General features: G+C 43.1%; 1 protein-coding gene across 3 annotated transcripts in view; it reads left to right on the top strand.

The window, feature by feature from the left end:
- Nucleotides 1–16,955, top strand: part of xpo6 (exportin 6) — a 100,140-nt gene that overhangs the window by 21,643 nt on the left and 61,542 nt on the right. For 2 of the 3 annotated variants that reach the window (XM_086000973.1, XM_086000972.1), the window contains exons 2-6: nt 7,354–7,444; nt 8,890–9,002; nt 10,265–10,462; nt 11,781–11,940; nt 16,119–16,196. In XM_086000973.1, the coding sequence (XP_085857099.1) occupies nt 7,354–7,444; nt 8,890–9,002; nt 10,265–10,462; nt 11,781–11,940; nt 16,119–16,196 (640 nt within the window). The remainder of the gene's footprint in view (nt 1–7,353; nt 7,445–8,889; nt 9,003–10,264; nt 10,463–11,780; nt 11,941–16,118; nt 16,197–16,955) is intronic. The other variant, XM_086000974.1, reaches the window with a different exon arrangement.

The following is a 16,955-nucleotide window of genomic DNA, read 5'->3' on the forward strand; positions in this document are numbered from 1 at the left end:
GGCAGGCAACCTTAGATCTGGTCCTGTGTAACGAGACAGGATTAATTAAAAATGTCCTAGTAAAGGATCCCCTTGGAATGAGTGACCATAACATGGTTGAATTCCATATTCAATTAGAGGGTGAGAAGGTTGGATCTCAAACAAGCGTGCTAAGCTTGAATAAAGGAGACTATGAAGGTATGAGAGCGGAATTGATTAGAGTGGACTGGGAAAATAGATTAAAGGGTAAGACGATACATGATCAGTGGTGTACATTTAAGGAGTTATTTTACAACTTCCAAAAAGTATATATTCCACTGAGAAGAAAAGGGTGTAAAAGAAAAGACAGCCATCCGTGGCTAAGTAAAGAAATTAAGGATAGTATTCGACTAAAAACAAGGGCATATAAGGTAGCCAAATCTAGTGGGAGGATAGAGGATTGGGAAAACTTTAAAAGACAGCAAAAAATAACAAAAAGATTGATTAAGAAAGGGAAGATAGATTATGAAAGTAAATTAGCAAAAAATATAAAAACAGATAGTAAGAGTTTTTATAGTTATATAAAAAGAAAAAGGGTGGCTAAAGTAAATGTTGGTCCCTTAGAGGATGAGACCGGGAAATTAATGGTGGGAAATATGGAGATGGCAAAAACACAATGAATATTTTACATCAGTCTTTACAGTAGAAGACACTAAGAATATCCCAACACTGGACAAACAGGGGGCTAAAGGGGGGGAGGAGCTAAACACGATCAAAATCACTAAGGAAGTGGTACTCGGTAAAATAATGGGACTCGAGGCAGATAAATCACCTGGACCTGATGGCTTACATCCTAGGGTCTTGAGGGAAGTGGCGGTAGGGATTGTGGATGCATTGGTAATAATTTTCCAAAACTCCCTGGACTCGGCAATGGTCCCGGCAGACTGGAAAACTGCTAATGTAACACCCTTATTTAAAAAGGGCAGTAGACAGAAGGCTGGAAACTATAGACCGGTTAGCCTAACATCTGTGGTAGGTAAAATTTTGGAGTCCATTATTAAGGAGACAGTAACAGGACATTTGGATAATCATAATTTAATAGGACAAAGTCAGCATGGTTTTATGAAGGGGAAGTCATGTTTGACAAATTTGCTGGAGTTCTTTGAGGAAGTAACATACAGGGTGGATAAAGGGGAACCAGTGGACGTAGTGTATTTAGACTTCCAAAAGGCATTTGACAAGGTGCCACACAAAAGATTATTGCATAAGATAAAAAATCACGGGATTGGGGGTAATATTCTGGTATGGATAGAGGATTGGCTATCTAACAGAAGGCAGAGAGTTGGGATAAATGGTTCATTCTCAGACTGGCAATCAGTAACTAGTGGTGTTCCGCAGGGGTCAGTGCTGGGTCCCCAACTCTTTACAATCTATATTAACGATTTGGAGGAGGGGACCGAGTGTAACATATCAAAGTTTGCAGATGATACTAAGATGGGAGGGAAAGTAGTGAGTGAGGAAGACATAAAAAACCTGCAAGGGGACATAGACAGGCTAAGTAAGTGGGCAGAGATTTGGCAGATGGAATACAGTACTGGAAAGTGTGAGGTTATGCACTTTGGCAGGAAAAATCGTAGAGCAAGTTATTATCTTAATGGCAAGAAACTGGAAAGTACTGAAGTACAAAGGGATCTGGGGGTCCTGGTGCACGAAACTCAAAAGGTTAGTATGCAGGTGCAGCAAGTGATTAAGAAGGCCAATGGAATGTTGGCTTTCATTGCTAGGGGGGTAGAATATAAAAATAGGGCGGTATTGCTTCAGTTGTACAAGGTATTGGTGAGACCGCACCTGGAATACTGCATGCAGTTTTGGTGTCCATACTTAAGAAAAGACATACTTGCTCTCGAGTCAGTACAAAGAAGGTTCACTCGGTTAATCCCGGGGATGAGGGGATGGACATATGAGGAGAGGTTGAGTAGATTGGGACTCTACTCATTGGAGTTCAGAAGAATGAGAGGCGATCTTATTGAAACATATAAGATGTGAAGGGGTTGGATCGGGTGGATGCAGGGAAGATGTTCCCGATGATGGGTGAAACTAGAACTAGGGGGCATAGTCTTAGAATAAGGGGCTGCTCTTTCAAAATTGAGATGAGGAGGAACTACTTCACTCAGAGGGTGGTAGGTCCATGGAATATGCTGCCCCAAAAAACTGTAGAAGCTACATCATTACATAAATTTAAAACAGAAATAGACAGTTTCCTAGAAGTAAAGGGAATTAAGGGTTACGGGGAGCGGGCAGGAATTTGGACATGAGTTTAGGTTCGGATCGGTCATGGCCCTGTGGTTAGCGGAGTGGGCCCAGGGGCTGTGTAGCCTGATCCTGCTCCTATTTCGTGTGTCTAATTCTGTTAGATGCAGGAGATGGTTCTGTGATAGTGGATTGGCAGTTAGGATCAGATCAGCCATGATCTTATTGAATGGCAGAGCAGGCTCGAGGGGCCGATTGGCCTACTCCTGCTCCTATTTCTTATGTTCTTATGTGACAACATAATTTTTTTTCTGCTTCAATCCATGTGGATTGTAAAGACTATACCTGACTTCATAAATCCCAGATCCAGTGATACTGCAACAAGTTCTCTCTCAACCCAAACTCAAAATAACACCGGTTTAGCAGCGCAATACTTCTGAAACTTGGCTTTTGACTTTCTAAAGCAGAAGTTACTGGCCCCAAAGTCTAGCTTGACTGTATTAAAATGAAGAAATGCTTATACCCTGTAGTGAACTTTTGTTAATTCTGCTTAATGCTGCATTGAGCAGAGTGTCTGTGACCATGTTAGAATTGCAGTTTTAAAAACTGCAGAGTTCAGTTCCTTTTTTTCATGCTAACTTCACAAAGGACAATATTGTTCTGGCTGGTATTCCTCTTTTCATTTGTGATCCTGGATACATAACTGAGCCAGATTGTGCATTGCTCTGTGGCTGAGAAGTGGTTACTGGTTGTGAAATGCACATGTGCAGTTCATCAATAAACTATAGTCATTCAGAAGTTGCAGTCAGTGTGTTACAAGCAGGTTTTGGGAAGGAAGAGAGTGCAATTGAATTCCTGAAATCTCTTATCCAGTGCTTGATTCTTGCAAGCATGTGTGTGTCACTGCTTGAACATGTTTTTACATAGCTATGTATATATTTGTCCTGGCCTGTGAAATTCCCTTGAATCTGGGGTGTAAATCGGTTATCTTCACGCCAGTAATGCAGCAGAAAGCTGGGTTCAGGCTCATAGCGCCTCCAATGCCTGCCTGTAGCTTTACTTCACTTTTGAGTACTTCTGTAGCATTTTACACTTGTTTAAGGAGCAGTTTCCCCACCATGTGCGTCCTGAATGAAAGCTTTTAAAGTATCGCTCAACCATTGGTGGCCGTGCCTTCTGTTGCCTAGGCCCCAAGCTCTGGAATTCCCTGTCTAAACCTGTCCGCCTCTCTACCTCTCTTTCATCCTTTAAGACGTTCCTTAAAACCTACCTCTTTAACCAAGCTTTTGGTCACCTGCCCTAATTTCTCCTTATGTGGCTCGGTGTCAAATTTTCTGTCTTGTAATACTCCTCTGAAACGCCTTGGGATGTTTTACTACGTTAAAGGCGCTATATAAATACAAGTTATATACTGTAAGCAGCAATTGCTGGAGGGCAGGAAGACAGCATTTCATGTTTTGGAATAAAGTGGTGTATAACGGACCTAGTGGATTTAGAGGTTACAAGGAGGACATGCATTTTCCTTGGGATGCTTCAGATTGATGAAAACACCCTGTCATAGAGCTATTGAGACAGCAGCACATCAGGCATGAGTCAACAGCTGGTCTAATCGGTCAAATATCAGCCTAGCCGAGTTGGTGATGCTCTCACCTTAGAAGGTTGTGGATTCAAGTCCCACTTGAAGACTTGGGCACATAATCTAGGCTGACATCTGCGAGAAATACTTGAGGGAGTGCTGCGTTGCCAGAGCTGCTGTCTTTTGGAGGAGATGTTAAACTGAAGCCCCATCTGCCTGCTCAGGTAGACATTAAATATCATACTATTTGAAGAACAATGAGTTTCCTCCGTGTCCTGGCCGACATTCCTCCTTCAACCAACGCCAGAATCATTATCTGCTCATGCATTCATTCACGTGCTGTTAGTAAGAACTTCCTATGTGCAAAATGGCTGCTGCATTTTCTTACAGAACGACTGACTGCACTTCAAAAGTAATCCATTGGCTTTAAAGCTCTTTGTAGCATTCTAACTAGCCCAACAAAAATCTTCGCCTTGCAGAGGGGAACACGTGGGGTGGGGGGGGCCAAAGGAGAGTGAAACATGGTTTCTGATTTGATATTTTAACCAGCTGTTTTCTGTGGATTGTGAATGTTGCACAGATTTGGGAGGTGACAACTGATGAGAAGCTGATGATCAGGCGGTTTGCAAGGACAGAGGGGTCAATGGTGGGTTTTTTGAGGAGTGGGGCATGATGACCGCAGATTTGAAAGGGAAGGGGACAGTACCTGAGGAGATAAAACAGTTTACAAAATCAGCTGGCATGGGGGCTAGGAAGGCAAATTTGTTAGTCAGCCAGCTCCCACCACTGGAGCACAGATGATACAGAACTAAGAGTTCAGCATTTGTTGGGAGACATTCTTGGCGCCTTCCAAGGAATTTCTGTTTGCATAAAACCCTAAAATGGCAAACCACTCATGCACAAATGGTGTTTCTTTTAGATTCTGCCACTTTGTTACTTTTACTTTTCTCATTTCTTATTACTAATTGTTATGTTGGTACGCTTTGATTTTACAGTGTTATGACTGAAGTTAGTTGGTTTCTGTATTTTTATTTGCCTAATATTTGCTCTTTGTAGGGTGGGAGGAGGCTTGTGTGAAGCATAAACGCCAGCATGGGCTGTTTCTGTGCTGTGATTTCTATGTGAACAGGTCACCTCTTTGAAGGTTGCTGTACCAGATCGAGTTCTGTAACATCAAAAGTTGAGCACTCTGAACTGTAATAGCAAGGGCTACACAATCCAGACCTCAGACCATATGCTGCATTTAGCAGCACACTGCAATTTGTTTTCACAGAATGCTCAGACGTCCAGTGCCCAAGCTTTAGTCAGTCCTTAAGTATGTAAAACTGCAGCAGTGAACTGAGAATTCTCTCCTTGCCTGCCTGCCCTTCTCCCTTTGCAAATGATAGTTAATCCTGAACTATGTAGACCAAGTCCTCTGTCAAAATTCTTCATGCCCACCGCCCCTGTTCATACCTAATCCCGCTGGCTTCCCATCCTGCAGTGTATGTACTTCAGTACCATCACCGTGTTTTCATATCTCTCATTTGGTCTCATTCTACTTTAAATCAGCAATCTTTCCCAGCATGGACCCTTTGCTTCTCTGACTCGGGTATTGATTTTTCTGCCTCTACACCCTTGCTCTCGGGAACACGTTCAAAACCACTTAACCTTGTTGCCTCTCTCCCTTTTAAAAGCCTCCTTAAAGCTGTTCAATGGTGCTTTCTGTCTCTAATCTGTCATGTGACTTCCTTCATCTTGTCCTCTTCATCCTTGTAAACCACTTAATTTTCAATGTCAGTGGAGTTCTACAAATGTTGTATATGGGCTTTATTTTACTGAAACATTACTTGTAAATGATTCTGTATCTAGCCACATCTGGTGCTGTGGGGCCTCTCCAGTTTATATTGAGGGGGGGTGGATTACGTAGCACCGGTACAAAAATAGGCTGATTTTGTTTCAGGTTACATTACCATTGCCAAGTGACTGGGAACAGTCTGTACCTGCCAGTGAACACTCTTCTGAAGGCTGACCTGGTGGTCCAGGCCATTCAGGCTGGTCTGAAATCTCTGTCCCTGTTTGCAGTGAACCCTCTTTAGTTTGATGTCATGAAGCAGTGTAGCAGGGAGAGAATCTCGGCTCCCCTTTTAATGTTAGTTTGTGGAAAAGGAAATGGGGTATTAAAGCTCTATCAAAAAAGCATTTAATCTCATTAAAGGGTTTTTTTCTGCTAAGGGGTTAAGTGTTTAGCTCTTGGGAATGCCTGACCTAATCAAAAGCTGTACTGCATTCCATTGTTGTGACACAATGCAAATGTCATGAAATTGTTGTAATAATTCCAGAGGAGCCCCTACATTTGGTAATTGCTAATAGTGTTTACACGATTCTCTACATGAAATCCTCACTCTGATGTAATTCAGACAATTACCATGGTTTTATGTGAATTCCTCCTTGTTACTCTTCACTGCCTCCTGCTCCTTCCTAACCAACCTCAATGAGCTGACTAGGTCACTTTAATATTGCAGTCACAGTTCTGCTGGAGTGCTTTGGGATGTCCTGCTCTGTTTCCATGGATTGTCCCTTCAGAATATGTGTTTATTGCAATGGAAATAGGTGGCTGTGGTTTCTAGAACTAATTTACTTTCAAAATGTCCCCCAAGATACAAAGATCCTCCATTTAAAATCTTATTCATTGCACTCTGCAGTTTCCATAATTAATATCTAAACTGCAGGGATATGTAAAGGGAGTTAAAGGGGAAGAGCAAGTTTAGGGAAGTCCTTTTTTAAATTCCAAATACTCCTCATGCATTTTATCCTTGGAAATAGTATTTATCAAAATGTGGTTTTAACTTTTATTTGAAAGCTAAATGTTACCTGTTGAGAGTCACATCGGGTTGGGTGTCCCTTCCTGCTTGATCACTCGCTGTCACTGATGAGAGGTGATATGTGCTCCTGCATAGAAAACAATGGGGCCTGTGACCAATCCGCGAGCCAAACCTAAAACTCAGGAAAGTGCGGTCAGTAGAGTTTCCCGGGGTCCCGCTGCTCCAGACCATTCAGGCTGAATTGACTGCTCCCGTTGTCGGAGTTACCCCCTGTGTAGCGTAGTGGGGGAGTAAACCCCGGATTTCCCTTTAAATGTTGGTTTTCAGATCTGATAATTGGTCAGTAATCAATAAATGTAGATGGATTGTAATTCTGGCAGAAATCTTGCATCACAATACAGATTATCGCAAAAATCGCAACTGCCTCATTGGGCTCATTACTGCTGTATTTGTTTCAGTCTAAATTCCAGAGAGACACTTCCAGAAAGGACAACTGCTCCGAAACCTGAACTCCTTCCCTCCCTCAGACTTCAGCAATCTACAGACTTTTAAAACCCAAGTTTGGTGTTACCTCATCCCTTCCTCCTTATTCTCTTCTGTTCAATCTTGGAATTGTTCACTAACTTTTCTTTTCAAGAACACTGATTGATTTACTAATGTACAGTATCCTGATTAGTGTACATTGGTGAGTCCTTCAAACCAATCTGAATAACCTGCATCATTCCTTGGGTTGGGTTAATGCAGCCTCACTGTTTGTTTTCACAGGCATCTGAAGAGGCCTCTCTGCGTGCGCTGGAGAGTCTTATGACAGAGTTTTTTCACAGTTACACCACAAACGAGCGGAAAAGGGAGATCGGTGAGTGACTAGAGCTGGCTATTGCTCCAGATGAATTGCCATGGAGCTCTAATGGCATGGCTTGGCTCTCTTAACTAGCTATACGGGGATGTACAAGAATAATTCTATTTTTATCCCCTTTTTCCTGTCTTGGTTGGTGAAGTCCCTCCTGTCTGCTTGCTGCTGCATTTCTCCTGCCTCGTGGCCATTTGAGATCAAGAACTTATGTTGGGAATTGTAGGCCATTCTGTTGTGCTGTTTACCAGCTGGTTGTTTTGAATAGAGATCCAAAGATCCTCTTAAGATTGGAATTGTCTCACCTCCCCCCACAACCTGTCATAATGGGGACCAACGGGTCTAGTGCCAGTCCATAATATTATTTTGCATGTAGAGTAACTAATTTTACATTGAGGTGGTTAAGCCAGATAATTGTGTCGGGAGTAGCGGAGCGTATTGCTGTGATGCCTCCTTCGTATTTGTGAATCGGGCATTGAGTTGTTACATGTTCCATGGTATCGTCCATGATACGAGACTCCCAAAACAAGCGCTCTACTCGGAGCTCCGGCACGGCAAGAGAGCCCCAGATGGGCAGAGGAAACTCTTCAAGGACACCCTCAAAGCCTCCTTGGAAAAAGTGTAACATCCCCACCAACACCTGGGAATCCCTGGCCCAAGACCGCACAAAGTGGAGGAGAAGCATCCGGGAAGGCGCCGAACACCTCGAGTCTCTTCGCCAGGAGCAAGCGAAAGCCAAGCGCAGGCAGCGCAAGGAGCGCACGTCAACCCAAGCACCCCACCCACCTGCCCCTTCAACCACCGTCTGCCCCACCTGTGACAGAGACTGTAGGTCCCACATTGGACTCATCAGTCACCTGCGAACTCATTTTTAATGTGGAAGCAAGTCATCCTCGGTTCTGAGGGACTGCCTAAGAAGGAGTTCCATGGTCTGTTCTGGGCGACCACATTCGCACGCTGGAGAGTTTTTAATTTTCCATTTGTGCATCAAGTATCCACATCTGCCATGGTTTGAACGGATGAGGTTTAGGGTTGTCCATAATGATTCCCCTAGTATTATCTTTGGAGTGGAGGAGGCGTTGCTCTCCATCAGTTCACGCATGTAAGCCCCTATTATGTCTACAGTGACTCTGTTTACTTAAGACTGTCCATGTCCATTTAGTAGCTTTATAATTCTAAATGCATCATTTTCACCTCTGAACTTTTAAATTCTACCTTTTATTTAAAGTTCCGTGGACTGTTCTCATTTGCATCTGCTTTTCAACAGTTAATGGGGTCTTAAACCCATATGTATATTGTCATTATCTGCACTTGTTGATGGGCCATTGTGATTGGGATGTGTGTGCATGGGTATGTTTGTAATTTATGGTGACATTCGCAGTGCCTACATTATGCTGGTCGCTATCTGAAGTCTAAAGCCTGCCTCACTGTGAATATCCTTTGTCCCACAGAGGAGCTGTTAAATAACTTTGCACAGCAGATTGGAGCATGGCAACACTGTATTTACTTCTTATCCAACACTCGTAATGAGTATGTCATGATGTATAGCTTGACAGTGTTTGAGGTGAGTCAAGAATGTTGAATGAAAGCCGTGTAACGGGCCTTGCGGGGGTTTGCACTGGCCCCACTGCTTCCTGTTGCTTCCAAAAGCAGAATGTTCAAATGTTGGGTCACTGGGCTACGGAGTCCTGATCCTAGACCGTCTTGCTTAGCACACTGATGATTTACAGCCAGTTTCTAAATAGCCCAGTAGCACCAGGTAAAGTTTGTGTACTAAAGTGAGGCGTAAGGTGGTGGGGAGAGAAAACATTAATCTGAGGAACAGTGGTTTGTTCCTAATATAAGCATGTGTAAAGATGGCAAAAAGTAGCTGTTGATGCCTCCAGCCCAATCCACATTGCATCACGTGGTGTAAAATGATTGACTCATTTTAGTGCACTGCAAGTGAATTGTTTAATATGCTGATTCGATGTGCCCCAGCAGACTCTGGGTAAGTCCGCTAAAGAGGTTTCTTACAGATGAGGAATGAAGTGATCTCTACAGTTATCTCAACAGCAGTTTGTATTTATATATAAAGACAGAAAGACTTGCATTCATATAGCGCCTTACACGACCAGCGGACATCTCAAAGCGCTCTACAGCCAATGACGTACTTTTGAAGCGGAGTCACTGTTGTAATGTGGGAAACATGGCAGCCAATTTGCGCACAGCAAGCTCCCACAAACAGCAATGTGATAATGACCAGATAATCTGTTTTAGTGTTGCTGATTGAGGAATAAATATTGGCCAGGACACCAGGGCGAACTCTCCTGCTCTTCTTTGAAATAGTGCTATGGAATCTTTTACGTCCATCTGAGCGAACAGACGGGGCCTCGGTTTAACGTCTCACCTGAAAGACGGCACCTCCGACAGTGCAGCACTCCCTCAGTACTGTACTGGAGCGTCAGCCTAGCTTTATGTACACAAGTCCCTGGAGTGGGACTTGAACCCACAATCTTCTCACTCAGAGGCGAGTGTGCTACCCACAGAGCCACAGCTGACAAATATAGCGCCTTTAACACACAAATGTGCCACAGCACTTCACAAAATGGATGCTAACCTGGTGCAAGCATAGGGCTCTGATCCCTTAAATGGGACAGGAGGTAAAAGGAAACTACAGCAACTTGCTAGTAGTGCCATTCTATAACTGCTGCTTTTGACGCGCACACTTTTTTAATGCCAGGTCGGGGAATTTTTTATCTGTAGTTAGAACCTGTATTTTGTTTAAGGTTAATGGCTTGAAGTAACTTTATTTTTTTTTAATTCGGAATGCTTTTGCCCACCCAGAACCTAATTAATAAGATGTGGCTGGGAGTCCCGTCGCAGGACAAAATGGAGATTCGAAGCTGCCTACCCAAACTTCTGTTGGCACACCACAAGACAATGCCATATTTCATCCGCAACAAGTTGTGCAAAGTAATTGTGGATATTGGGAGGCAGGACTGGCCAATGTTCTACCATGATTTTTTCACCAGCACGTTACAGGTAATGTAGGCAAGTGAAGCATCAACAGTATAGGTCTGGATACTCCTGCTGTAATTACCAGTTTATATTGGCAGTAATTGTTTTATCTGCCGTACTATAATCCATCAATAAAATAATTTCCCATGAGGATGAAATAGGTCTCCCAGAAATAAATCCAGATTTCTTTCATGGCCCTCGTGCTAACACACACATCTTGCGTGTGTCAATACCCTTTGTGAAAAGGTGTTTCCTGATTTCATTCCTAAATGGCCTAGCTCTAATTAAGATTGTGTCCCCCTGTTCTGGATTTCCCCCACCAGAGGAAATAGTTCCTCTCTGTACCCTATCTAATCCCTTAATCATTTTAAATACCTCAATTAGATCACTACTCAACTTTCTAAACTCAAGGGAATAAAGCTAAGTTTATCCAACCTCTCCTCACAATTTAATTCTTTAGGTCCTGGTATCATTCTGGTGAATCCGCACTGTATCCCCTCCAAGGCCAATACATCCTTCCTGAGGACCGGTGCCCAAAACTGAACGCAGTGCTCCAGATGGAGTCTGACCAAGGCTGTGTACAACTGAAGCATCACTTCCTCATTTTTGAATTCCAGTTCCTTTGAGATAAAGTCCAACATTCCATTGCTTTTCAAAATTGGAACCCAGCGTTTTCCACTTACCTCTACATCAGTTGAAGTGACAGGTGGAATTGCTAATTGTCTGCCGGTGTACCACATGCTGTCTCAGGCCACAAATAGGGCTGGTGTGCAGCTGCAGCGTGTTGAACCTGTCCAAGCTCAAAGTGGCAGGCTCAGCCGGGTACCAGGAGTGTCAACTCTACCGAGCTTTTTAATGGGCACAGTAACTCTCTCACATGGTGCCACTGAAAGCATCCAACTGCTTCATTTATATCAGCTGTTTGGATCTGACCGGAGAGGTGCGAGGTCCGAGGTTGATTCAGAGCTCGGACAGCGGCAGAGCTTCATTAGACTTGGCATATTCAGTGCGTTCAAGTTGTGAGGTTATCCAGTCGCATTGGGTCAGGCACAGGCTGCAGCTTGATTGTCTCCTGTCTAGTGCTAGCTGCAGCCTCGGAGTTGGCTGTCAACGGGAGCTTTAAAAGTGATTTATTAGTCTCTAGCTGATGAAGCTAACATTGCTCACTTGGTCAGTCTCGGTGCCCCTCCTGGCAGACAGCTACAAAGGGGACAGTGGGAGGGGTTGTGTATGCTACCAAGGTGAATTATTTCAAGTCACTTGCTAACAGTCTAGCCCTGTACTATAAACGTTACCTATTTGCCTGGTTCTCTATAAGCTGTGAAATGTCTTCCCATTCTAGCTAATCCAGGCTCCTTCCACCACACCTTTGGGTCTGATCATGTTGAAGACCACCTCTGAGGAGTTGGCGTGCCCACGGGAGGACCTCAGTGTGGCACGGAAGGAGGAACTCCGAAAACTGCTGCTGGATCAGGTGCCAACAGTACTGGGCCTTCTCACAGGTCAGTATGAGCAGAGGTCATAGTACAACGTTGGGTAAACAGTGAAGGATTGTTTCTCCTCGTTGGGAGATCAGCAACGAGGAAACAGGACTGTCATTAGAAGAACAATGGAGGAAGTTATTTTATTCCCTAGAGGGTTATTACAACATGGGATGCTTCACTAGAACATGGGATGCTTCACTACAAATTGTTGCTAAGCAGTGATCATTAACATCATTTGAAAGGAAATTAATTAAGTGTTTGAAAAGGAAGAATATAAAAGGATGCAGAGAAAGGGTAAGAAAATGGGATTAATATATATAGCTCCAGTTGAGGAGCTAGAACTGGCACAGGAATGATGGGCTGAATAACTTCCTGTGTTGTAAATTCTGCAATTCTATAGTGTTTGATCGCTGAGCAAATATCATTACCTTCTATCTGCCCAAACCATTTCAGGCAGAGATGGTTGCTTTTAAGGAAAAATTGGATAGTATTTGAAGCAGAGAAAGATGCAAAGACTATGGGGAGAGCGTGGAGCAGTGGTATTAGTTTTGGATTGCTCTAGCAAGAGCCAGCACAGATATAATAGGCTGAATGGCAGCCTCCTTTCATGTAATCTTCTATGATTTGGTGCTACCGCATGAGATAATTGGACAGCCACGGTTGTGGATCTAAGTGCCCCCGGGATCAATAAATTTCCTTACGAATGTGGTCCACTCGCCTCACTGAAGCTGGCTATTTTTCATATACTAAGGAAGTCACTGTATACGGGTAATTAAACCTGACCGATCATTGTTAACTGTGATTGAGAGCCACCCAGAAATGTAAAAATGCATTGTAGTAAGGGATTTTCTTGCCTCTCCTCGCCCACATTTCGATATCTATTTTTGCTATATGTTAGCTTGGCTCATTTGGTAGCTCTGTCCCATTGAGTTGATAGATTCAGAGTTCCAGAACTTGAGCACACAAACTAGACTGACACTTCAGTGCAGTACTGAGGGAGTGCTACATTGTTGGAGGTGCCATCTTTTAGATCTAACGTTAAATTAAGGGTCCATCTACTTGTTCAGTTGGAAGTAAAAGACCCAATTGCATTATGCAAAAGAGCAGTGGGTTCTCCCAGTATCCCGGCCAACATTCCTCCCTCACCCAACACCACCAGGAACACTTCACAGAAATCACAGAAACCCCACAGTGCAGATAGAGGCCATTTCGGCCCATCGAGCCTGCACCGACACATATCCCACCCGATCCCCGTAACCCCTACACCAACACATATCCCACCCTATCCCTGTAACCCCACGTATTTAATCCCCCTAACACTAAGGGTCAATTTATCATAGCCAATCAACCTAACCCGCACATCTTTGGACTGTGGGAGGAAACCGGAGCACCCGGAGAAAACCCACGCAAACACGGGGAGAATGTGCAAACTCCACACAGACTTGACTGGTCATTCATCACATTGCTATTTCTGCGTAAATTGGCTGTCCGATTTGCTTACACAAAGAACTACACTTCAAAAGTAATTCATGGGCCATGAAATGCATAAGGGTGTCCCAAGGATGTTATGAGATGCTTTATAAATGTAAGTTCTTTCTATTATGTGGGTGCAATAAACGACAGTATACAAAACAGGTGGCATCTGTAACTCTTGCATTTCAAATTATTGCAATTTTTATTTGTGTTATGCAAAGAAATATTAATACTTTGCATTCACAGTCTACATTTTATAGCAAGTTTTGCATTTCCCCATTTAATAGGAAGATTGATCTCTGCAAAAAATGAACTGGTCATTAATCTTTGCTTTTGCGGGATCTCGCTGTGCACACAATCGCTGCCATTTTTCACTGCATAAGTGGGGCTGCAGTGATTTGGCACTACATAAACGTGAGTTCTTTCTAGCCAAGACCAGTGAATGAGAGCAGCTAAAGTCCCTCTTCTCCTCCACCCCCAACTTATCTTGTAATGCAGACCCCTATGTAAAATCTACATCTCTGTTGAGGAAAATTAAGTGTACAATTCTGCTGTCTATATACAAATCACGGTGTCTTACCAAGGCAGCTGGTTAGTTGCCTTGGTAAGACACTGCGATTTGTATATAGACAGCAATCGAGTGTTTTTGTCACTTGCTCCATTTTTTTAAATGATTAATTCTTGGATTGTAGGTGTACAACGCAAGGCCGGCATTTATTGCCCATCTCTTTTTTATTTACTTATGGGATCTAGGCGTCGCTGGCAAAACCAGCATTTATTGCCCATCCCTAATTGCCTTTGAGAAGGTGATGGTGAGCCACCTTCTTGAACCACTGCAGTCCGTGTGGTGAAGGTACTCCCACAGTGCTGTTAGGGAGGGAGTTCCAGGATTTTGACCCAGCGACGACAAGGATCGGCGATATACTTCCAAGTCAGGATGGTGTGTAACTTGGAGGGGAACTTGCAGGTGGTGGTGTTCCCATACACCTGCTGCCTTTGTCCTTCTAGGTGGAAAAGGTCGTGGGTTTGGGAGGTGATCTGCTAGTCAACTTCAGAGTGAAATCACAAAGCACTTTTTCTCACAAAATATAGTGGAAATCTGCAACACTTCCCCCCCCCCCACCCCAAAAAAAAGTTGTGGATGCTAGAACAATTGAAATGTTCAAGACAGAGATCAATAGACTTTTGTTGGGTAAGGGTATCCAGGGATATGGAGTTGAGGTACAGGTCAGCCATAATCTAACTTTATGGCAGAACAGGCTTGAGAGGCTGAATGGCCGCCTCCTGTTTCTATGTTCCTATCAATCAATAGTAACTGCAGATACACAATGAGTAACCCTTACCTTGCTGAATCAATAGTAGCTCTGTGCCAATACATAGAGATTAACCCTGTTACTTAAGCTGCAACTTTGTACTGTTGGAGATATTAACATTTTAAAATATTTATTATGTGCTATTGTAATTGGAACACATTTTAGAAATATTAAACTAGTGAATGCTGCAAATGGAGAGAAGAATGCAGTAGTTCCTGTGTTCGGAAATGACCCCTTTTCAATTTAAGATGCATTTATTTATATATTTTGTAAATGAGATTTCCCTTCAACTTCAAAGTGCTGCAATGTATAGGCCAGTTATATGGATTTCCTCCCATGTGGTATAAACTTCCTATTTTACAGTGTTCTGCTAAGCGTCTTGTACTTAAAACAGGTCTTTGTGGGAGTGCAGTGCCAGCATATAGATGTGATAAAAGATTCCCAGTTGGAGCTCCTCGGGCACCTATATTTATACTGATCCATTTAGCAACCAATAGTCCTGCAATTCAATAAATCTTCACCAAGGACCAGTGTACATTAGTGATGTCATGTGAAATGAGCTTGTAGAAGGTAATAGGAGATTATGCTAGCTGTGCTTTGTGAAACTCCAAATCAGCATTCATCAGAGGACTTGGCAAACTATGTATAAATGAAATGATGACTATTTCAAAGTGCTTCTCTGCTAATCCAGTAATAGGTCAGTTCTAGTGTATACTCAGAACTGTGCATGCAAAGCTGCCACTCTGAAGTGTTGAATAAACTAGTTTTTATTGTACTATGAGGAATGAGCGTACGAGTGAATGTTGCTGTTAGCCAGGTGTCCTTAGTAGACGACCCATCTATTTAGAGTTCAGCCTGCCTCAGTGCAGCCCAGCTACTGCCTGCCCTAGTGCCATATTGTCATTGCCTCCTAGTCAGCACTGTTGATTTATAAAGAAAAGTCCTGAATTCCTGAAAGCTTCTGGCTCAGAGTTAAATAAATTATTGCAATAGCCCAAGGATTGGCCATGGAAATTGAATGTCGAAAAGTGGCACATAATCCAAGTTATAGAGTTCTACCAGCTATTTGTATTGACGACAAAGGACCTCAACTGGGGACTGGAGTGGAGGGAGCTTTACAGGGGACTGCTAGTACAGAAATAGAAAGTTCTTTACCAGGGAACTTCTGAAATAAAACACTGTGTATCTCCTGCTGGTTAGTGCTAGTTTAGAGAACGTAGGGGCAAGCTGGGACCCTGCAGTGTAAAAGTTGCTCATCTTGTTACTGTTCAAAGTTTCTGCTTACTCACCTACTGCAGGGTGTGACCTGAAATTCAGGGTTACGGTAACTTTGTTGTGGAGCTGGTTAATATTCTTGAGTAAACTCTACACGTAAGGGTTAGATTTTCTCAATGATATTTTTCTTTGCAGGTATTTTAGAGACCATTTGGGATAAAAACAGTGTTACGGCTGCTACTCCACCTCCCTCCCCAACTTCAGGAGATAGTGGTAGGTTCTGCTGTTGGTTGTGATGCTTGTGATTTGGATATAACCAGTCAGTCTGATCAATTGAATGTGATTCCCAGTAAATATGCCCATTTTGTTGCAAAAGATATTTGTTTTGAAGGAGAGATGTTGGTGCTGGGGAATGGAACACAACTATTTATGATACTTGGTGATCTCAAACAATCCCAAGTCCGGTATAGAGCAGCCAGATGGAGAGTAAACATCTTTCCACTGTAACTCAACAGAGTCCTTTGACAATAACCTCAGGGCACTTGTAACTGCACTGTCACAATGTTTGGGTTTTGCACTGGTTTCATTGACATCAGTCACTCGTGTAAGTGAACCATGAATCCCCTATGATCCAGAGTGCACCTTTTACTGGTCAACGTCTGGTTAAACAATAGTAGGACTCAGATTGTAAGAGAATCCCTGCTTCTTCTATCCACGACTGCAATATCACATGAGCCCCATCTCTGTTTACAGAAGACTGATGAAAAGCACTCATCAAAGCAGGCACAGCTTCAAACTAAGAACTGCTTTATCTTACATTAAAATGTCTGAATGAGCTGTATACAGTTTTCAGTGTTCCTTGGTTATGAAAATAACAGACACAAACTTTATAAACGGAAGCCCACTTGTCTCACTAAGCTATTCAAAGATGAGCTGGTTCAGACTTTTTAAGTGCAATCTGTGAGAACACCTCAAAGAGATCCTCTCCCTTAAGCCTGAGATTTCAGACTCGGCCCACCATGCAGTCATTCA

Source organism: Somniosus microcephalus, chromosome 11 (genome assembly GCF_052327205.1).
Source record: "Somniosus microcephalus isolate GS21.2 chromosome 11, FLI_Smic_1.0, whole genome shotgun sequence".
NCBI classification, from domain to species: Eukaryota; Metazoa; Chordata; class Chondrichthyes; order Squaliformes; family Somniosidae; genus Somniosus; species Somniosus microcephalus.